This window comes from Podarcis filfolensis, assembly GCF_964270895.1.
Source record: "Podarcis filfolensis genome assembly, chromosome: 9".
Classification (NCBI taxonomy): domain Eukaryota; kingdom Metazoa; phylum Chordata; class Lepidosauria; order Squamata; family Lacertidae; genus Podarcis; species Podarcis filfolensis.
In genome coordinates, this window is record NC_139610.1 from 1,521,364 (window position 1) to 1,543,890 (window position 22,527).

General features: G+C 46.0%; 2 protein-coding genes and 1 long non-coding RNA gene across 16 annotated transcripts in view; 1 reads left to right on the forward strand and 2 right to left on the reverse strand.

The window, feature by feature from the left end:
• RCN2 (reticulocalbin 2) overlaps nucleotides 1–22,527 on the reverse strand; it is an 810,887-nt gene that overhangs the window by 548,625 nt on the left and 239,735 nt on the right. The gene's annotated exons all lie outside the window — the stretch shown is intronic.
• LOC310770369 lies at nucleotides 8,875–15,858 on the forward strand. The gene is made up of 2 exons (XR_014552118.1): nucleotides 8,875–9,874; nucleotides 10,238–15,858. It is a non-coding gene; the product is annotated as an uncharacterized lncRNA (long non-coding RNA).
• The window catches only part of HMG20A (high mobility group 20A), a 65,823-nt gene continuing 58,422 nt past the window's right edge, over nucleotides 15,127–22,527 (reverse strand). For 8 of the 14 annotated variants that reach the window (XM_083630714.1, XM_083630716.1, XM_083630710.1 and 5 more), the window contains 4 exons: nucleotides 20,821–20,896; nucleotides 19,542–19,757; nucleotides 18,548–18,691; nucleotides 15,127–15,858 (listed from right to left, as the gene is read on the reverse strand). In XM_083630714.1, coding sequence (XP_083486840.1) covers nucleotides 18,555–18,691; nucleotides 19,542–19,757; nucleotides 20,821–20,896 — 429 coding nt within the window. In that variant the 3' untranslated portion in view covers nucleotides 15,127–15,858; nucleotides 18,548–18,554. The remainder of the gene's footprint in view (nucleotides 15,859–18,547; nucleotides 18,692–19,541; nucleotides 19,758–20,820; nucleotides 20,897–22,527) is intronic. The other 6 variants (XM_083630718.1, XM_083630706.1, XM_083630717.1 and 3 more) reach the window with 1 other exon arrangement.

Below are 22,527 nucleotides of genomic sequence, written 5' to 3' on the forward strand. Positions count from 1 at the left end.
TGTCTGTGGCCACAGCATGAAGCACAAAAATGATACATCCACTGTTTCATTCAGAATGTTTTTTCCCTTGTTTTCCTCCTCTAAAAACGATGTGCGTGTTATGGTCAGGTGCGTGTTATCGAGCGAAAAATACGGTAACTACATAACATACATGATTTCCTTTACATTGAAATGAATGTAAATGTCAAAACAGTGTTTTTAAAAAAGGTCATTAATTACATATTGTTTCTTGATTTGTAAAAGACAGCAAAGATCTGAGGATCTTAAAGAGCTTCTTCATTCATTTCAGATCTGCAACCCACCTCTGAAGCCAGCATGCAAGATGGCCCTCACTTTAACCTTTTCTTATTTCACTGTAGAACTGGAAGGGGCCTTTGAGGTGGTTATCCAGTCCAACTCCCAGCTCAACACAAGAGTCTTGCAACTACAGCAAGGAGTGGGGACCCTTCTGAGCAACCTCAAAGGGACTGGGGTAAAGTGTGTGTGTAAATGCATGTATTAGCGAAAATAACATATTATATTATGGGAAATTGCTTTGCAAAAATGGGTGTCTTCAGAAAAATCAGTGGTCCAGGCAGAGATGTACACTGTGCTCCTGGGAAACAGTGAATTAACTGAAAGAGGACACAGGTGAAATCAGGCCAAAATTTTATTGACTGCAGCAAGAAGCAGAGTTTGCATGGCAATAGGGCAAGGATCAGTTTCTCACTCCACTCAGCCATTGCGAGTGAAATGGCACGCCATCAGGGTTGGAGAATGTTGAAAAGCAAATACATTTCCTTTCTCCTAAACTTCTAGCTAATGCACATGCTACTTTAAACCATGTGAAGGCACTCTTTCTCTAGCAATTTAGCTAGCATTTTTTTGTAGTTTCTTCGTCAAAGATAACTCCACCCCTAAAAGCTGAGCCATTTTTGTTTTTCTCTCTCTGTAGGAAAGCTCTGTTTCTGCACATGACTGTGACATGTTAGGAAAGTCTTGCTTCTAAGTTTCGTCTCTGTACATGCTGCATAAATCGTTCTGCATAAATCCTTCTAATATTAAGACGTTCCCTCATCACCTTAGAATGTTCAGTTCACATTGAGTTCAGGAAAACATCATACTTTGACCCTGTTCTTAATGCATAGTTGACCACATCTATTGGAACGTAATTGTTTAAGTCTTGCATTATCAATCATTAGTTATATTTTAATTAGGAGGTTTTCATGCCTGTCTAGTTCTGTGCTCCCTTTCCCAGCCTTTAATCTATCGGTGATTAATGCCTATATGCAACCTTTTGCTTTGTACTTGTGTTAACCAATCAGCAATAAGCACATGTGTGGCAATGCTGTAATATTCAATAAAAGGGACTCCCCGAGACTTGCTTGAGAGATGCCTCCCATATGACACTCGCTACTTGTCTGTCGTTATTTCAACCCAACATCTCTCCCAAAGTGTTAAGACAATAGGTGTGCTATTTTCTTTCTTTTATTTCTACTCATCCTGTAAATAGTTCCTGCCAAGATAAATCTGCTCCTGCATGAATAAAGCCTTTGAACTCCAGAAACTCTAAGTGATTGTTTCAATATAACTCACACAAGCTGCAAGCTCTCCTAACAGGAAGCACCCCAAAGCCCCTCCATGGCAGTTGCCCAGTGTTGAACCCAGATGCAGTGAAAACCAAGCATCTAGGATCTCACTGGGTTACCAGGATGAAAGATTCCATCCAGGCCAAGACTTCACCCTGAGATTAGGGTGTCTCTTATCCAATCCTCCCCTAAGGCCCCTTAGGGAAGCCGCCTATACTATGGTGTTACTGCCCAGTGCCATTTCCACCAAGAATAATAACAACACGTATTTCACTGAGGGAGGTCAAAAAACCTCCAACTGAGGACCAATTGAGGTTGAGAGAAAAAATTATTTCTGGCCCGTTCAACGGTAAACGGGGGGGGGGGGCGGAGCTCAACAGCAAAATGGCCCCCAATCCCTGGGCGAGGCCTTTTAAATGCCTCAGCCCCACCTTCTTAGTGCAAGAAGGTGCAACCAAAATGGTCAAAGGCCTGGAAACAATGCCTTATGAGGAACGGCTAAGGGAGCTGGGCATGTTTAGCCTGGAGAAGAGGAGGTTAAGGGGTGATATGATAGCCATGTTCAAATATATAAAAGGATGTCACATAGAGGAGGGAGAAAGGTTGTTTTCTGCTGCTCCAGAGAAGCGGACACGGAGCAATGGATCCAAACTACAAGAAAGAAGATTCCACCTAAACATTAGGAAGAACTTCCTGACAGTAAGAGCTGTTTGATAGTGGAATTTGCTGCCAAGGAGTGTGGTGGAGTCTCCTTCTTTGGAGGTCTTTAAGCAGAGGCTTGACAACCATATGTCAGGAGTGCTCTGATGGTATTTCCTGCTTGGCAGGGGGTTGGACTCGATGGCCCTTGTGGTCTCTTCCAACTCTTTGATTCTATGATTCTAATAGCCCATGAGATTATCACTATTCTGTGAGAGAGACGGTTCCACCTTCCCCATGACTTTCTGGGCCACACCCTGCTGGGCAAACCTGCCCCCCCCCCCGCCATAAAATAGTACTCCAGAATAAATCTTACAAAAATGTGTATATTAGGGAAGTTTCACATAGAAATGCTGATGAATCTTCATGAGGAAGGAAGGAAGGAAGGAAGGAAGGAAGGAAGGAAGGAAGGAAGGAAGGAATTGCAAACTGATCTGGAAATGTGGAGATCTGAACTCAAGAAATGAGCAATGGAGAGAAACCAAAACTGAGATATTCACCCATCCCTAGTCCTGACTCACCCCTTAACAACTGGTCAGGAGGGTGCTGACATAATAAATGCCAAGTTATAAATGTCAAGACAGCTGAATATTGTTGTTGGCATCTGTCTGTCCCAAGAGTGTGTCGCTGGGGGTGAAGTCAAACCTCTGTGTTAGCAGCACCCAAGTAACCTCCCCAGGGCTCAAGCCTGGGCAGTGTGTCTGGAGGTCCTGGGCTGCCCAGATGACAAGACTCCCCTCTCAGCCTCACTGATGGGGTCCAAAAGGAAGCACCAGCTGGGCTGCAGGAGTTGCAGGAAGGAGGCAGACAAGGTGCCATCCAATTGCTTTAGGGACCACTTGCTCCTGAGCCTTTTCTTCTCCTAGATGGGCTCCCTTCCCAAGTTGATGAGCCTCAACTGCTCCTCACTTTCCTCTACAGCATTTGCACAAACTGCCTTCTTTACTGTTTGACCCACTCTTGGTCACGTTCGGCCAATCTACCAGATCCTGTCTTTGCATGCAGGGAGAAGATCCCTTTGATTATGTGCAAATGATGGGGGGGGGCACTGACTCCTCATTCACAGGAAGTATTTTCACAGCTGAGTTTCCATTGCTGGCAAGATGTCAGCTCTCACAAAGACACTTTTGCTCAATGTGCCACTTTTGGACTGTTGTAGCAAAATGTCTTCCCAGCATCTTGATTGGCTCTGAAAGCTCCAGGTGGTCTTTGAATAGAGTTGCCATCTAAGAAGGAAGGAAAGGCAAAAGCTGTGGATTGGTTTGCGTCCGGGAGAACAGAGAAGCTCTGACGTCTGATGGATTGCAATTACTTGCTCTCACCGGTACTGCAAAAAGGAAAAGGAAAAAAATGTGTCTTCCATCTCAGTTTCACGCAGCTGCAAAACCAAGTGTTGCCATCAGAGGGCACTGTCTCTCCCTGCTGGGACCAGCTCTCTCAATTCCAGACATCTGGAAATATGCATTTGCCACATTGTTGTGAAATCCTTTGGATCATCGGGCACACAGCACAAACCTCGCCTTTGCATTTGCTACATTTCTCCCCCCCCCTAAAAAAAAGCAGTCTTGGAATGTGTGGAATGTACAGGACTCAGCCCAGATATATACACACATGGAGTAAACAAAGCTTCCTCTGGAAACTCTTCCAGTCCATCAGCAAAGAAAGAAAAAGGAACTTTGTGGGCTGCCTCCAGCTCAAAATATTTTCTGCTGCTTGCCAAGACACCCTTTGTTTGGAGGTGGGGGCAGAGAGCGAGAGAAAGAGATCAGCCAAAATAAAACACAGCACAAGATAAGCAGAGCCCTGCAGGAGCAGATGACGGTCTCTTTCATTAGCAAGGTCACAGAAATAATGCAAAATACAGTTCCCAGGATGTTTGGGGGGAAGCCATGGTGGTTAAATAGGGACAATGCTGCTTGAAAACGTAAGGTTTGGATGTGAGCTTGGTTGCCTCTGCCTGGCATTGCTCTGGTGCCACCTACAGTCTCCCTGCCTCCCTCCCTACCCAACAGTCTCAGCAGCTGCACACGCAAGCCGCCCGTCTCCAGCACCGTCTGTTTCCAAGTAATATAACCATGCAGAACACTGACCCCACTGACTGTGGAAGCAAGCAGTCCGCAAGGCTGCTCTTTTGTTTCTCCCACAGCAGTCTTGGCCCACTGGGGCATCTGCCACATGCTTTAGACTACAGCTGGTGGGGCTGAGGGACCAGAGGGCGACAGGTTGGCCAAGACAAGGTGTCCCATGATATTCTTGTAAAGAAGCTGGTAAAATGCGGTCTTGACTATGCTACCACTCAGTGGATTTGTAACTGGCTGACTGACCGAACCCAAAGGGTGCTCATCAGTGGTTCCTCTTCATCCTGGAGAAGAGTGACTAGTGGGATGCCACAGGGTTCTGTCTTGGGCCTGGTCTTATGAAACATCTTTATCAACGACTTGGATGATGGACTCAAGGGCATCCTGATCAAATTTGCAGATGACACCAAACTGGGAGGGGTGGCTAACACCCCAGAGGACAGGATCACACTTCAAAACGACCTTGACAGATTAGAGAACTGGGCCAAAACAAACAAGATGAATTTTAACAGGGAGAAATGTAAAGTATTGCACTTGGGCAAAAAAAATGAGAGGCACAAATACAAGATGGGTGACACCTGGCTTGAGAGCAGTACATGTGAAAAGGATCTAGGAGTCTGGGTTGACCACAGACTTGACATGAGCCAACAGTGTGACGCGGCAGCTAAAAAAGCCAATGCAATTCTGGGCTGCATCAATAGGAGTATAGCATCTAGATCAAGGGAAGTAATAGTGCCACTGTATTCTGCTCTGGTCAGACCTCACCTGGAGTACTGTGTCCAGTTCTGGGCACCACAGTTCAAGAAGGACACTGACAAACTGGAACGTGTCCAGAGGAGGGCAACCAAAATGGTCAAAGGCCTGGAAACAATGCCTTATGAGGAACTGCTAAGGGAGCTGGGCATGTTTAGCCTGGAGAAGAGGAGGTTAAGGGGTGATATGATAGCCATGTTCAAATATATAAAAGGATGTCACCCTCTATAGGAGGGAGAAAGGTTGTTTTCTGCTGCTCCAGAGAAGCGGACACGGAGCAATGGATCCAAACTACAAGAAAGAAGATTCCACCTAAACATTAGGAAGAACTTCCTGACAGTAAGAGCTGTTCGACAGTGGAATTTGCTGCCAAGGAGTGTGGTGGAGTCTCCTTCTTTGGAGGTCTTTAAGCAGAGGCTTGACAACCATATGTCAGGAGTGCTCTGATGGTGTCTCCTGCTTGGCAGGGGGTTGGACTCGATGGCCCTTGTGGTCTCTTCCAACTCTATGATTCTATGATTCTATGACTGTTTTACAGAGTGTTGCAGAGTGCAAGCGCTCAGGGATAGGCAGTGGTGGACCTACATTTTGGGGCCCTGAAGCCTCAGCTGCCATGGGAGCCCCTTCGCAACCCATGGTCTGGGTAACCATGGTTTTCTTCTTCAGTGGGGTCGTTTCTCTTTGGAACATCTCTGCTGCTGACTTTCAAACTTTGAGGTTTTTGAAAAATCAATCCATCTGAGTCACGCAACTCATATTGGGCCTACTAGACCGATTTTTTTTAAAAAAGCAATGTGAACTAAAGTCACTTTTGGGGTCCTTCTGGGATTAGGAGACCTGGAGCATAAGCTTCATTAATTTTATAGCAGATCCATCCTTGACAGGAGCGCCAACAAATAAAATGATGGTAATATAAGTAAGCCCCATCCTGCATAATCGATCCCAAGACATGGTGCGCACACACACCATTTAAATGGTCATGCTCTTCAACTTGGGAGGGGGGCAGGTCCTTGGCCCCTGGGAGTTGGTGCCCATGGCCTCTGGTGGTGGACACAACCTTCCCTCCTGCTCCGGACCACTGATCCTATCTAGGCAAACACACCTGGCCCAGAACAATGGATAAATGAGTGTCTGGCTGTGTCTCTGAGCATGTGGGTCGCATTTTGTGCTGAACAAGCAGGCTTCTTCTTCCCCTGCTCTTGCAAAAACAGGCTGGAGGGCCCAGCAAAGCCGTCAGATTCTCTCCCCCCCCCCCCCCGCCTTCCAAGGCAATGTCCCCCTGCTGACTGCATTTGCACTCTGGATGCACTCTTCCTGCATCCCTTCTCCACCCTCCATCTGAGAAAAATGCCCTTTCCCCTCTGGGGAGGAAAAAGCAGCAGAGATTTCATGTGTCACACAGGAGCACCGCGAACTTCCTGTGGCTGGATCAGCAGAGCCAGCAAAGCGGTTGAATCGCATCAAGAAAAGTGGGGGCGGGGGCCTGGAAGGCAATTCCTGAAACTCAAGCCTTAAGAGCCTTCACTAATTATCAGAGTTCAAGGACACATTTTTGCCACACACAAATAGTCAAGGATGGTACAGGACAGGACCAGGGATGGGGATGGCCTGGGGAGAATCCAGAGGGCCAAATGGAAAACTTTGGAGGGCCACTTAACAGCTAGTGCATTACTATGCCAAGAATGCTGCTCTTGCAGAGTTCAATGGGATGGATTTCCTAAGAGTGGTAGGATATATACCGTTCCATTTGCACATGTATGTTTTAAAATTCAGCACAAATTATTTACATTCAAGGTGGTGATCCAAAAGCTACATTTTAATTCTCCCCCTCCCTTTTTCCCTTATGCAGGTTATAGATGCTTGGAGTGGTACTAGGCACAGCTGCTGCTGTTGCAACACCTCTTGGAAATGGGGTTCCAAAAAGAGCAACAGGGTGTGATCATGCCTCATCCTTCTTGGGGACATTCTAGCAGGGGGGAAACAAGAGAGCTGCATCGTTCCCACCAGAGTGTGCAACTCAAGGGCCGGCTGATAGCAAACATGCTCTTCTGTCAATCTGCAAAAACAATATTAACAGCATTTTAAAACAACTTACAACCATAAAAATAAGCATGCAGCTCAAGTGTGAAATGCCAGCATTAAAAGGTGAATTCCACAGAATTCAGACTGCAGCACATTCAGACATTAGGCAGGCACCTTCACTGTATTCCTTCCAGTGCCTGCTACAAACATTCTAGTTTAGGTGAGCTTACCAAGATACAAAGATTGTTGGTATATATCTTAAGTTAATTGTTTATTTTATCTTTTGAATGTTTTTTAAAGAGTTGCTTTGACTGACAATTGCTTTATTCTCTTTTTAAACCATTTTGAGGTTTTCTAATGATCATGGGGTATATAGGTAAAGAGACCCCTGACCGTTAGGTCCAGTCATGACCGACTCTGAGGTTGCGGCGCTCATCTCGCTTTACTGGCCGAGGGAGCCGGCGTACAGCTTCCGGGTCATGTGGCCAGCATGACTAAGCCGCTTCTGGTGAACCAGAGCAGCGCACGGAAACGCCGTTTACCTTCCCGCCAGAGATACCTATGTATCTGCTTGCACTTTGATGTGCTTTTGAACTGCTAGGTTGGCAGGAGCAGGGACCGAGCAACGGGAGCTCACCCCATTGCGGGGATTCGAACCGCCGACCCACTGATCGGCAAATCCTAGGCTCTGTGGTTTAACCCACAGCGCCACCCGCATCCCTCATGGGGTATATAAATTTTATTAAATAACTGATGCTAGCTTAGGTGGCCAGATGCAGTATTGGGCTGCCTGACTGCCGAATTTTGAACTGTTTTAAAATGTCCAGACTGCCCAATGTTGGGCAAAAGATCCCTGCATTGCAGGGGGTTGGACTGGATGACCCCTGTGGTCCCTTCCAACTCTACAATCCTAGCATTCTCTGCACAGAGTGCATTACAGTAATCTAACTGGTTATCCCAATGTCTGAAGCGGGGTGGGGAGTAGGGACTTTCAAGGCAAGCAACTGATGTTGTGTCACAAAATGAGAGGCCCCTTGCATGCACACAGCCCTAATTTAAGATCCAAAATAACCATGTGACAGGGTAGCAGCCAAATCACAACTGAAGTATGTGTGTGTGTGATTGTGAGATCTGTGGATGAAGGGCAGTAGACAAATTTAATATATAACAAAATAAAACAATAAAATGATGCACAATACTTCAGGCCAGGACCATGTCTGAACAACCACCATGACACGCTTTGTATTTGAAGTGGTAAGAAAGATCTCAGTGGCGTTTGAACTGTAGTTTTCCTTCCACAACGCCATCACTGGCTCCCTTAGCCCTCACACGACGAATCGTAGGCCTCACACAGTGAATAAACACTGAAACGACCCTAAAGGCCACCCTCTTAAGTGAGCTCCATTCTGAGTGAACCCAACTCCCACCAACAGATAGAATGCCTGTTTGGAACATTGAAAGACCTTTCATTTCAAATACTCCCGTTTTTGTTTGCCTTGGAAAGATTATGGCCCATATTAAGTACAAACTTCTGGCTTTCCACTTTAAAAAGAGAGGAGAGAAAATCCTGGCAGAGCTAGATTTGGGGGTGGAGAGAAACAGAGAGAGATTACACAGATTTTTCTGTGGCATTTTCAAACTCTTGCTGCCTGAGATATTAACCCCCAAAGCATATGGGCGATTGCATTAACCCCAGCGGTGGACCTGGGTGTCTCAAATTCCAGGGGCGCCCAGTGCAACGCTTCTCGTGCAGCGCCCCTAAAGCTCAGCACCCAATACGAGGGACCCAGCTATGCTCCCCTAACTCTGCCTCTGTTAGCACAGATGTAAGCGCTTCCAGGCATTTAGGAGCATATCACTCTCCCTCATTCTGCCCTAGTCCTCACAAAGACCCATGTTCACGCACATCTAAGAATGAGTGATTCAGCTCACTGCCCCATGCAGCACCACGTGCCAGGACCTCGGGTCTTGAGGCAGGAATGTCCGGGTCCAACACCCTCAGGGTTACTGGCACTGTGAAGACCTGTTCCCCATCTGAGGAGACTTCAGCTATAAGGTCTGGGCAGGGCTGACCATTGACACCTACACACTCGCATTAAAATCTGAGCACCAGCTGCACAGTCCTCAGTCGCAGAAGGTGGGGCAGGGAGGGGCCTGGGGCAGCCCCTTTGCCACAGTGGAACAGCTAGCAAAGGTTCTATGGTTAGGCTTGCTCCTTTTACTAAATGGCAACTTTTATTGCTACACTGCATAGAATAATAATAATAATAAATTTTATTTATATCCCGCCCTCCCCAGCCGAAGCCGCGCTCAGGGCGGCTAGCAACAATAAAATAATACAACATTCATCAGCTTGGATGCGTTCGTTCCAGGGTCTAGAGGATGAATCAGAGAACTTTAGGGGTCGGAAGGGTCTCTCAAGGGTCATCTGGCCCACCCCCTGCAATGCAGCTACCATGTTTCTTGTTGTTAGTAACCACCTTGGTTGGGGGATTCCAGTGAGGGAAATCCCAACAGAGGAAGCTCCCTTGTGAAATGGACGCTTCCAAGTGTCTTTTGCAAATCACAAAGGCATCCAGTCCAGAAATCCAAAGGCATTTATAAGGGGATAAAAATGTCCACAAAGAGGAAGGGAAGGATGGATTGCCTACCTTTTGCTAAGAGAGAGTAGATCTGGAGTGGGGGGAGATATAAGCCTTTACTGAGGCTCCCACTGAGCTTGAATGTGCTCGTTCCAGGGTCTAGAGCAGGGGTGTCAAACTCAAATTCATCGGGGGCCGCATCAGCAATTTGGTCACCCTCAAAGGGCCGGTTGTATCTATAGGACTCAATATGCGCTCAATATAAAAACAAGTGGAGGTTTCCTGAATGCATGTAAAGTGGAGGTTTCCTGTGTAGAACGGCCGGCGCTGCTAGAGGGCAGACGTTCTCTGGCTTGTAGGCTGCCGCGCATGCGCTGAAGAGGCGGCTTTCTTGTGTCAAAAAAAAAAAAAGAAGCGAGAATAAAAGGTGAAGGCTGGCGGCTGGCGGCGGCTACACGGGCCACATGACGAGGTCTGGCGGGCCAGATTCGGCCCACGGGCCTTGTGTTTGACACCCGTGGTCTAGAGGATGCAGCTAAACTCAAAGGTATCCCCCACCCCAATCCCACATAAGTTACAGAAAGGAAACTGCCTGCAGAAGAGGAAGGGGCTGTGACCTTGCGTAAGCACTGATTCCTAAATGATTTTTAAGGAGAAAACCACTACAGCAGCTGCCGAGTAGAGAGGGAGGGAGAGAACTTGCAGAGATACTTTGGCCCCTTGTGTTTTGCTTTTCCTCGCTATGACAATGCCAGCATGATGGAAACAAGGCTAGCAACTCTGGCTGAAATGGAAACCAGACCCCTGCCTCTGGGGCAGAGAGGCTGCCTCAGAGCTACTGCCTCCCTTGTCCTGGAATCACACAAGTCAGAACGTAATTACTCTTGTAAGATTCAGAGAAGTGCAAAGCCTGAAGAGTAATTACATTCTGACCCATGCGTGATTCTAGAACAGGGGTCAGCAACCTTTTCACCTGTGGGCCAGTCCACCGTCCCTCAGACCATGTGGTGGGCCGGATTATTTTTTTGGGGGGTGGGGGGAATGAATGCATTCCTATGCCCCACAAATAAGCCAGAGATGCATTTTTAAACAAAAGGACACATTCTACTCAAGTAAAAACATGCTGATTCGCGGACCGTCCGCAGGGCGGATTGAGAAGGTGATTGGGCTGCATCCGGCCCACGGGCCTTAGGTTGCCTACCGCTGTTCTAGAAGGTGCAAACTTAAGCCAGTCTGCTTAAAATGTGGACCAAACAAAAGGGTTAGCACCACAAGGCGACTTCATATAACCCTACAGCCTTCAATTGAAGGGCTGCAGCCAACTTTCCTTGCTCAAATGCTGGCACAGGGAGCCAGTGGTACACCAAGACAAGCGGTGGATGGCTCCGAAGCATTAATCTCTGAAGTTTAAAAAAACAGATGAACATGAGAAATTGACATGAACCAGAAGCAGGCTGTTCTGTCCATCCCTAGTTTGGCTGATGGGAACCAGGAATGGGTCTATCCCCAAAGTTGCAATCTGATGGTTTCAGGTTCCCCCCAGAAGATCATCTGAGGCTCTGGTCCTTGACCACAATGACACTCACAAGATTGTTCTCCCCTGCCTTGTCCCTAACAACCCCCCCACCACCAATGAATTAATACTTCAGATTGCAACTGAAAATTCAATCTTGCCATTTAAAAAAAACAACCACAAAAGCACATTGAACTCTCAAACTGGCAACACGCTATTCAAAACACAGTCAAGGAAATGAGCGTATTACCAATTTGGAGCATCTAGGAATAAGCACTGGTGATGAATGTGAACTTGACGGAATCTTTCAAGAACAGAAGGCAACACTAGTAAAAATTCACTCATTAAAACACAGTTGAAATCTAAATCAGAACAGATTTAGCATTAAGCAGATTTAAAGAAGCAAATGTTAGAAGAGCACATTGACTCACTTTCAAACAGATCTTAGAAATTAAATTACAAAAAAAAAAAAACGTCTGCAGGAAACTTGAAGAGCAAAGACTTATCTAGTCCAGCCTCCTTTCCCTCAGAAGCAGCTTGCCAGCAGGACCTGACAGCAGCAGCAGCCCTCTGCTGCTCTTGGTGCTCAGCAACTGGCAGGCCTGATCCTGGATCCAGCGCATAGCCGTAATGATTAGTAGATATGGATAGACCTATCCTCCACAAGCTTGTCTAACCACCTTTTAAAATTTCATAGATCAGCTATTCTCTGAGTAAAGGGACCAGGATCCCAAAAAGCCCCCCTGCACCAGAGCCAATAACAAGATGTGGCACTGTCCCTAGGCAGTTGAGATTTGATCCTTATGAATTGTAATGATTTGACCTAATCTGACTAATTGGTGGATCAGAAAAATTGAATCAATTAAAAAAAAACCTAATCCTGCAGATTAATGGAATGGAACAGACTAATAAGTGAATATATGTAAAAGTGACACAGACTTGAAATAACAATCCACCAGTTCCTAGTTATGACTTTGCAAGACATCGTGCTGGTCATATACTGTGATTGGGTTTGGGCTGGGTGTTCATCAGTATGCGGATGATACCCAGCTCTACCTCTCTTTTAAATCAGAACCAGTGAAGGTCCTGTGTCTGCAGTGTCTGGAGGCGGTTGGAGGATGGGTGGCAGCTAACAGATTGAGGTTGAGTCCTGACAAGACAGAAGTACTGTTTTGGGGGGACAGGGGGCAGGCAGGTGTGGAGGACTCCCTGGTCCTGAATGGGGTAACCTGAAGGACCAGGTGCGCAGCCTGGTAGTCATTTTGGACTCACAGCTGTCCATGGAGGCGCAGGTCAGGGCAGCTGTCTCCCAGCTCCATCTGGTACGCCGGCTGAGACCCTACCTGCCCGCAAAATGTCTCGCCAGAGAGTTGTATGCTCTGGTTATCTCCTGCTTGGACTACTGCAATGAGCTCTATGTGGGGCTACCTTTGAAGGTGACCTGAAAACTGCAACTAATCCAGAACGTGGCAGCTAAACTGATGACTGGGAGTGGGCGCCAAGACCATATAGCACCAGTCTTGAAAGACCTACATTGGCTCCCAGTACGTTTCCAAGCACAATTCAAAGTGTTGGTGCTGACCTTTAAAGCTCTAAATGGCCTTGGCCCAGGAAACCTGAAGGAGCATCTCCACCCCCATCGTTCAGCCCGGAAACTGAGGTCCAACTCCAAGGGCCTTTTGGCGGTTCCCTCACCGTGAGAAGTGAGGTTACAGGGAAGCAGGCAGAGGGCCTTCTCGGTAGTGGCACCCACCCTGTGGAACGTCCTCCCACCAGATGTCAAAGAGAAGAACAAACTACCAGACTTTTAGAAGACACCTGAAGGCAGCCCTGTTTAGAGAAGTTTTTATGTTTGAAGTTGTATTCTGTTTTTAATGTTCTGTTGAAAACTGCCCAGAGTGGCTAGGGAAACCCAGCCAGATGGGCAGGGTATAAATAATAAATTTGTTGTTGTTGTTGTTGTTGTTGTTGTTGTTGTTGTTGTTGTTGTTGTTGTTGTTGTTATCCCCCTCTACTAAACCATAGGGCTGAAAGTGTCAGCAGCAGTATCCCTCAAACGTTCCTCTGCAATTTTCCACTGCAGCAAACCTTCCCACTGTACTGTTGCATCTGGGCAGCAATTACTTGTTTTGACCTTTGCTCTTTTAGTATGATCCTGTTTTACTGGTCCACTTCTGCCAGGACATTCCCATCGCAAAAGTTATCTCTATTCAAATGCTCACAGATGCCAATTGTGCTCAAAGTACAATTTGAAAGGTTTTATTACCCAATGGAAAACTTGGACACACCTCTTAGAAACAGGACTTTATTCTGCCTGCCAGCTCCCTCATACAAGACCAAGGCCTTCCTTCCTTGCTATTATCTCTAGAGGAGAGAGGAAGGAAAGGGTCAAGTGTTGCTAACCCTGCTGCTGTTGTTGCTTCCTGTCAATGGGAGTTTTCCACACATTGCTGCCAGGAGAATTGTCTTGCATTGTGTTGCAATCTGTGTGTAGCTGCACAGTTGCTAGGGACTCTCTGGGAGGGGCTGCCACTGTTCCTGCACTCTTTGCACACCATCGGTGCATGAAAATACAGCTGCTGTGTGAACAAGGGGTACCAACTCAGACTGTACAGTTGCTATCAATAGCATTGTAGCAGCCCTTCTGCTGAAGCCACAAGATCAGATTGATGTCAGGAGGTACCAGGTTTACACGAAACTCAGATAAACATTCAAAAGGCAGTATTTTATCAGAGTTAAACATATGCCAACAGTACACTTTTGTGATGTTACACCAGTGTTTGCAGAAACCAATAGAAGGCATTAAATTGGGGGGGGGATCACATTTGAGGAAGAAAAGAATTCATTTGTCAGCCCTGCAATCACTGTTTTTTCCTCATCTATTGGCTGAAAGTACTGTAGGACCTTGCATCCACAATACATGTCTTTGTAATGAATCCCTGGCTAGCGACACACCAATGTCCTTAAGCTCGTTCCTCCAAATGTGATCTATCCAGAAATTCAGCAGCTCACAGGATTATCTGTAAACAAGGTAATAGGACAGCAAACTCAGGTGAAACTTATTTCATGGGTGGTCTACACTGGTTTCACACAAGGTGTTAGAATCTGGGCCAAATATACTCATGTTCTTGCTTGCTTGATTCTGCAGCATTTCCCATTTGTAGAGACATAAATGTAGAAGAAGAGTTTGGATTTCATATCCCGCTTTATCACTACCCGAAGGAGTCTCAAAGCGGCTAACATTCTCCTTTCCCTTCCTCCCCCACAACAAACACTCTGTGAGGTGAGTGGGGCTGAGAGACTTCAAAGAAGTGTTACTAGCCCAAGGTCACCCAGCAGCTGCATGTGGAGGAGCGGAGACGCAGTCTCATGTGTGCAGACTCAATGGAACACAGTGAGATTCTAGGTTAGGGTGACCCACATAATTCACTCTGGCCTCTACCACTGGCTGAAGCATGTACTGCAGCTCTTCAAAGGGGCAACTAGGGGTTTGCTACAAAGGAAGATCCCTGCCCCAAAGTAGGGCTTGCAGTCAGCGCTGATCAGCTGAGTGGCACCAGCTTCAAGCCCTGCTTTTGGCAGGGATCAGCTGGATTACTGAACAGGAACTCCTGAGTGCAGCAGATCCCAGTGGAGCTCGCTATCAGCCCTGCCAAAGAACACTCAGAAGTGCACTTCAGGGCTCCCCAATGCTCCTTTGCAGTCATGTCTTTAGCTGCCCCACTCTCGACAGTGTAGGATGTCAGGTGTATGGCAGAGAAAATGCCTCTGCAGGGCAAATTATGAGCCCTACTAAGACTAATTTAGTCTGTGGGTCGGAGGTTATCCATGCCTGCTTTATGGTAGCCTCCTGATCCCCATTTTATTTACTTTGTTTTTGCTAGATCTCTGTAAAAATCCATAGCAAGAGACCTGTTTACATAGTTTATTTCTTTGGGATGGCCACACATTACCAGAAGGGGAAGGGCATGTGATTTCTCCTTCAGGGCCATTTCCTGTTGCTCAGAAGAGATATTTGAATCACAAGACTACCATGTAACAACTAGGTAACAAACTACAAAGAAGGTTTCAGTCCAACATGAAGGTTTTGAAATTACAATGCCGGGAGAAAAAAGAAAGCTGATGGTCCTTTTTCTTTTCTTTTTTTACTGGATTATCACAGAGGGGTTTTTTTTTAGCAATTAACAGACGTCTGCAGACATTTTCACCAAATGGAAGAGAGGCTTTGATGGCCAGCAGAGCACACAGTACATGCAACAAAGGTGCAGGGAAACAGGGTGGGACTGCGCTGGGGGGAGAGAGAGACTCTGTCAGAGCCTGGGCAACAGAAATTCCAGAGCTTTGTATTACCAAAGACAGACAACTTTGACCTGACAGAGAAGGAAGCATCATCATGGCATCTTCTAGTCCAGAGTGTGCCCACAGCCGGGTGATAAATAACAGGAAATGGCACACAGCAGTGCAAGCTTGCTCCGGAAGTTGGATAGAGGGGATGTCATCTTCTCTTGGGCTGCTCCTGGGTCCTCACAGAAGATGCTCGTCCAGTAAGCAAGAACCAGAGTGTCTTCGGCTTATTCCTAGCATGTCCCTCATTCCTCACATTTGTTTCATCCCTTTAAGAAAAACATCCAGGGCCTAAGAAACTGCAAATAAAACAAAGGGGACAACGATGACAAGATTTAGAAAAATGGGCATGAGCCGCGTTGCTGCAATTAGCCACTGTCATACTCAGTCTTTCCCCCCAGCTTCCCTAAAGACAACTTGATCAGGAATTTGCATACTGGGGCTATGCCCAAGAGAAAAGGATTTCAATGGGAATGCCCAGCATGGTTGCCAGGCCCAATTGCCCTGCCATCATCAACTCAAGACAAGTTGGATACGAAAACTGTATGGAAGAGGTTTATTCAAAGTCACAACATCCTGTTAAACCATCCTTGAAGATGTAGAACTTCTATTTAAACACATTGTGAAGTGTTGGCTGAAACAGCTTAGGGTAAGTACCCACCCCAAATCTCTACAGATGCAGATGTGATAAAATACACATTTAAAATTTGAAAACACAACACCATAGATAAAATTGTCAATATGCAGCTCCCATCATCAAAAGAAGCAAGAAGAAGCAAAAAGCAGCAGTTTCAACTGCACAGACATGATGTAACTTAAAATGGAAGTGTGTATAAAAGAAATCCAATGTTACTAGCCCCGGTAGTGAATTAATTTTTTGTACCTCTGTAGAATATACACATTTTGAAGTGACATTAAGATCAGTTCTGTTAAACTTAAAACGATTTCTGGTGTTTATAATATGAATCAAAACATTAGGGTGACAGTTTGAGGTGAGTGCTGTAAGGGAAAGCAGGAGTGAAATAGTATCCAAGTGACCAGGTCCCACTGAGATGCGAAACAAGGACCCCATTACTTTCAAGTGATCTATAAGCTCCTTAACAGCCTTTCCCATCTAAAAGTTACAGTGTTTTCAGTTAGCCTAACAAAAACGGGTGGAGCATCTTTTGCCAGAGATGTCAAAGTTTTGGCAATGGTCTCTGATCTCATACACCAGGAATCATTAGGTGATAACTGATTTTGTTCCCAGCATTTTTGCGTTTTTCTTAAAGGTAAAGGTAAAGGTACCCCTGCCTGTACGGGCCAGTCGTGACCGACTCTGGGGTTGCATGCTCATCTCGCTTAAGAGGCTGGGAGCCAGCGCTGTCCGAAGACACTTCCGGGTCACGTGGCCAGCGTGACGAAGCTGCTCTGGTGAGCCAGGACCAGCGCAGCGCACGGAAACGCCGTTACCTTCCCGCTATAAAACGGTACCTATTTATCTACTTGCACTTAGGGGTTTTTCTTACCTGCAGGTTAAAAGCCGTGCCAAAACTACATTTGACAGGGAAAAAGTTTTTCTAGTTAATGCAACCTGACACACAGCAAGAGCATTAAAAGCTACGTGGACTTATTGCTTTCCAGTGGTGGCCCCACCCTGACAGTTCCTATCCTTTGCCTTCAAAGCCTCCTCGTGTTTGATGAATATTTTGCCAAGTGAATGTCTAATTACAAACCGTGGTTGGAACATCAACAGCAGTTAAGTGTTCATATTTGTATAACTAACTCAGTCTGAAATTAACATTTTAATTACCTTATCTATGTTGTTTTTAGGGAGTGAGAACATGAGAACATGCCTTCTTAACCAGAACAGTGAGGAAAGAGAAGTGTGGTGGTTGTTTTTTTGTGGCTGTTGCTTCAAGTGATTCAAATTTGAATGCAATTTTTTCCATAAGCAGAACACATTTCCATTTTGATGCCACAAATAATGTTGATAACTCTCCTAGGGTCACTCACAACAGCAGAGACAACTGCATACAGCTAACTGTCTTAACATCTGAAGCTTCGCGTCAGGCTCTGCTGCAAGGTGTGTTGAATGGGAAGCATCTGGCTCTGGGCCTGAGGTGCCCTTCCAATATCTGCCTAAAGGGAGACCTCTTCACTGACTGCCACATTCTGTCGCAGACAAACAGCCTCCCACCTGTCAATTCCCCAAGCCTCTCCTTTCCAGCTTACAGGCATCCTAACAGAAAATGCCCTGTTAAAACAAGAAGGCTGATGAGCCGCAGAAAAATCCCAGACTTGTGTCCGCAAGCTGTTCCCTTTCATAAAACAGCGGCAAAAGTGCTGCTTCTAAATCCTGCAGGGAGCAGACATGACTTGGAATGCTCGTCTGTTCCATCTGGCTGCTTGAGGGAAGGGCAATGGCCTTTTTACTTAAGCTAAGCTGAAACGGGAATCACGCAATTAACTGCACTACGCAATTATCACAAAAGGTCAGGACCAGAAAGGTTGAGGACCTCTGGCTTCCCATGGCACAGATGGACCTCCGCTCAGAATCCACTGAATCAAAATGCCATTTGGTTTCATGCTGGCAATTCAGAATAATGGCTCAGGAACTTAGCCTTGCAGGTTTAAAACAAAAAGGTCAAGCTAGTGCTTCTGCTTCTTTTCTTAAAGTACAGCTGCATACAAGAGCTGATAAACACTGCTAACAGGAAATATACCATGATGGGGAGACTTGATTTGTCTCTTCAGCAACCCTATTAAATATGCCCTTGTATATGGAAGTGTAACTAGGAAAAATGTAAGATATCAGAATATCAGAAACAGTGATTGTGGTGAATGTGGCATTTGTGCTGGACAACTAAATACTATTGGACTTTGATTTCACCAAATACAGTCTATGGGATCTGAAATCTAACTTGGAAGCCAGCCGTTTCAGAAGCCAGCGGCATTTCACTTAAGACTGAAGGAAGAGCAAAGAGTCCTGGCAAGGCAGCGGCTCACCCAGGCACTAGCGTTCGAGGCGGTTTACAACTTCTCGGACAGTGGCTATAAGATTCTCATTATCCTGCGGGTTTGACAGGATGATGTTGTGCAGCCGATTCATGTATGAATCAATGGTGTCCATTGTGGGGATCTCTCCACTTCCTGCAAGGTATAGATGAGGAAATGGAAAAAGAAAACAGCGTGTTAACTGCAATAGCTACAGCAGGGACTGGAGCTTCACTCTTATGCCAAATTGCAGGCGGAACTTGAATTCTCAAATGCTCCGTCAGTGCAAGGCACATGGGATGAAGGTGGTTTGCTTGCATGGATACAGCATTTGGCCAACAGTAGGACAAAAGGGACTGCTTCACCACACTGTATCACAGGAGGGACTAACCCGTGGCCAACAAGTCAAATGAGGACCTCACAAGAGATTTCTGTGCCTCCCACCTGTCACTTCTCAGATGTTTTCATTTTTTTAAAAAAAATAGTTTTAAAATGATCACTGACTGCTCCCATGGCTCCCTTGATGTGATATTTGGGGTGCCAAAAGGTTTTTGTGGGTCTCTGAGGCCTCCCCAAATTTGTCCTTAAAAATAAAAAAGGAAAAAGGTCATGTCTCACTTTTTGTGCTTTGGCAAATCTCCCTTTTATATGCAGCCCCCAGCCTGAATGAAGGCAACTGCCCCTGCTGTGCTGCATTCCTATGACTGTTGACAGGCCTTCAAGGTCCAACAGGCACCTCCATTCAGCTGGCATAGAGTGAAGGCCTCTCTTCTGAAGTACTCATAGGCAACAGAATGGCACAGCTAATTCAAACTTCAAACTTTCTCTCTCACACACATGCTCACACCATACACACAAGAGCAGGGGCAGCTCTCCACATTTAGAACATCCGAAAGCGCCCTAGCCGGACATATAGCATGCAATCCCTGAAGCAAACCAAGGGCTACAAACTCCCCCCCCCCAAATGAGGCTTCCGAGGTGAGCAGGCTCTGGAAAGGGTTTTCACCTGGCAGAGGGACTCCAGCAAAGCTGCTGCTGAGGGCCTGCCGCAAGGTCTCCAGGTGCTGTTGCAGGACTGTGTTGCGGCTGCGCTCCTGCACCACATCCACCTCCAGCTTCTCCACCGCTGTGCGCATGCTCTCCACGTGCTTCTGCAGGGCAGCATTCCTCTCCTCAAACTCCATGTTGGACTTGCGCAGCTGGCGCAGCTCAGCTTCCCGTGCTGTCAACCCCCCACCGGAGAAACAGATGACAAGGGGAGGGGAGATCATAAGCAAGCCCTTTTGTCCAACAGTTGGCTATGGAAAATATTTGGTAATATCCAATAAGGGAAGCGAAATAAACAACAAGCAGGTATATAAGGATTAAACTGAAGGGGGCAAGGGAAAGGGGGAGAAAATCAAGACCTGGAACGTATTTGATGGCGAAGTAAGTCAGCCACAGCCACTGTTCCAACAGGCATATGCCAAGGTACTTTAGAGACCTCTTTTGACAAAGAGCACAGATAACTCAAATCCTCTTTGCCACTCAATTTCAGAAGAAAAGCCCCTAGCATCTGCTTGATTAATAAAATTCTTCCCATTCTCTGAAAATTATTTTCACCTTGATATAACTATATCCTTTTAGACAGGCTGCCCAGGGAATATCTCCAGATCTTGCTAGTACAAGTGTCTGCTGCCACTGCATCAAATGGAATGACATTCCAAGCCAGGCATTGCTGCAAAATCCAAGGGGAAACTCTCTCGCTGCAGATTTTGGTTAGCACCAGAAGTTCACAGCTGCTTTCATGGAGGAGAAGAAGGGGGTGAAAGGGGCTCCGAAGACTGGCTGATCTGGTAAAAGAACCAGTGAGTCTAATACGGGAACAACAAAGGGGTGATCTCTTTTTGAACAGGACTGGGACATACAAAAAATCAGAACAAACTCTACATCTTTAGCACAAGAGAGGGTTAGTATAGAAGAAGTTATATTTTTTTCAGTCTTGAAGCTGAATGGTAGCTAACCAATTTTAGACTTCATGAAAATTTGCTTATTTAATTAAAATACTTCTATCCCTCCTCTCTGTCCCACAACTGTCCCGCCTCAAAGTGACTAAGGCCGAAATTCTATATGCACTTAACATGGGAGAAAGCCCCAATAAACTCAAGGGGACTTACTTGAGTAGATGCGCATAATGTTGTCACAAAACAAAACACTGCACAGAGCAATGTGTAAAATACCCTTTGCTCAACTCTGCCAGTTATTGGGTGGGTGGAATGGGGACACATGTCTTGCATTCTGCTCACCTTTACTGTGGTTCAGGAACTCCTCCGTGAAGATTGGAATATCAAAAACGGACCTCTCCTTTGTATCAGCTTCCTTCTGCATACAGACAAGAATGGTACACACATCTTGATGATTTCTCAGCATAACAACAGACAGATATGCTGAAGGTAATAGCATGTGAGGATTTCAATAAGCACCTCTCCCTTAACAAGTTTTAGGACATTCTCAAGATAGGATGAGATACTAAGATCTCTAATAAGAGACAATGCCTCAGGGTGCAGTCTTAAGGAACAGAAAAAAACACGGATTCAAGTGAATTTCCTAGTGAAATTGGCTATTGCATGGAGCTTCAAAAACCTTAAAGCTTCCCTAGAGGAACAAGGAATGGCTTTTTAGCAGCTAACATTAAGTGAAGGCAATGGGCATTTTTGCAGTGGTTTCTTCATTTTGTCTATTAAGGGCCTCAGAGGTTAACACTCAGCTGAAAAGTTGAAGCTTCCTGAACCCAGGAATAAGTCCCCTTTCACAAAATGGGGATGTTTCAAAGTGAACATGCTAAGGATTGTGCTGCACATTTGTGAAACACTCATCTCCACCAAAGGAAGCACTAAAGAGACCATTTTCAGTTATGGATATTAATGGGGGCATGCAAATGATACAGAACTTAGGATGGCACAGCACTCACTCTTGACCCACTTCCTACTTCACATTTCCCATGTTCACTTGATGAAAGTTACTTAAGGATGAGACTCAGCCAGATTTCCTTATGCCACTGTAACCCATAGGCTCAGTTCAACGGCGCCACAAGGGGAGGGCATTTGCTCCTACATCACATCTCTGGCAGGTGAAGAGCAAAGCAAAATGTTGGCTCCAAAGTGTTGCTCAGAATTATATGCTGGCAAGAGCTATTAAGGTGGCTTTATTGTCCCAGCTGAGTCTAGAAGCAATCTGGGTATGTGCATGTGTGAGAAGAATGCAAGCCAGGAAGGGGAGTGAGGCAATCCTCTGCATCAGAGGCCCTTCTTCCAAGGAAAGCTCTTGTATTTACTCATGGTAACATCCTCTGTGTCAGTTCATCACTGGCAAGCAACAAAAAAATGGGAGCCTAGAAGCCAAAGCAACCATAATGTAGCAGAACAGTGATCAAATCTCTTAATGCGCTTTCCTCCCAGCTAAATCTACAGCACCAAGGCCTAGGGCTTCTCATTTGATTGGAGCAGAGTTTACATTTTACACCTGCCACATTTCTTCCCAAACCAAACTGTCTATTGAAGCCGCTATTAGCTCTGCTTTTTGCAGAGGCTGGGGGATGTGGTTAACTAGATCGTGACCTTGCCCACATATGCCAAGTAGAAAATGCCGCTCTCCTGTTTTCACCAACACCGTGGCCTTTTGTTTTTGAACACCTTAGGCTTTAAATGATGTGTCAAACATGATTTGGGGCCAAGCAAGAAAGCTAAGTGGTTAAGAGCCTACAAGGGAATTCTGGCAGTTAAAGCTCAGTACTTCACATCAGTGCATGCCTCATAAAAGGGGGCTTGGCAGAGTTAACGGAGAGCCATTTGGCAGACAGCCAAGATAGACAACGGCTCGGTGGAACTTCAGAAAACTCTTTGTGTGTTTGCCTGAGCAAACTCCAAGACAGCTGCTGTATCTTCTAATAAAGAAAGCTGGCACTCCTTATGTAGTGTAAAGGCAGTTGGGAATGCAGACACAGGCAGACATAT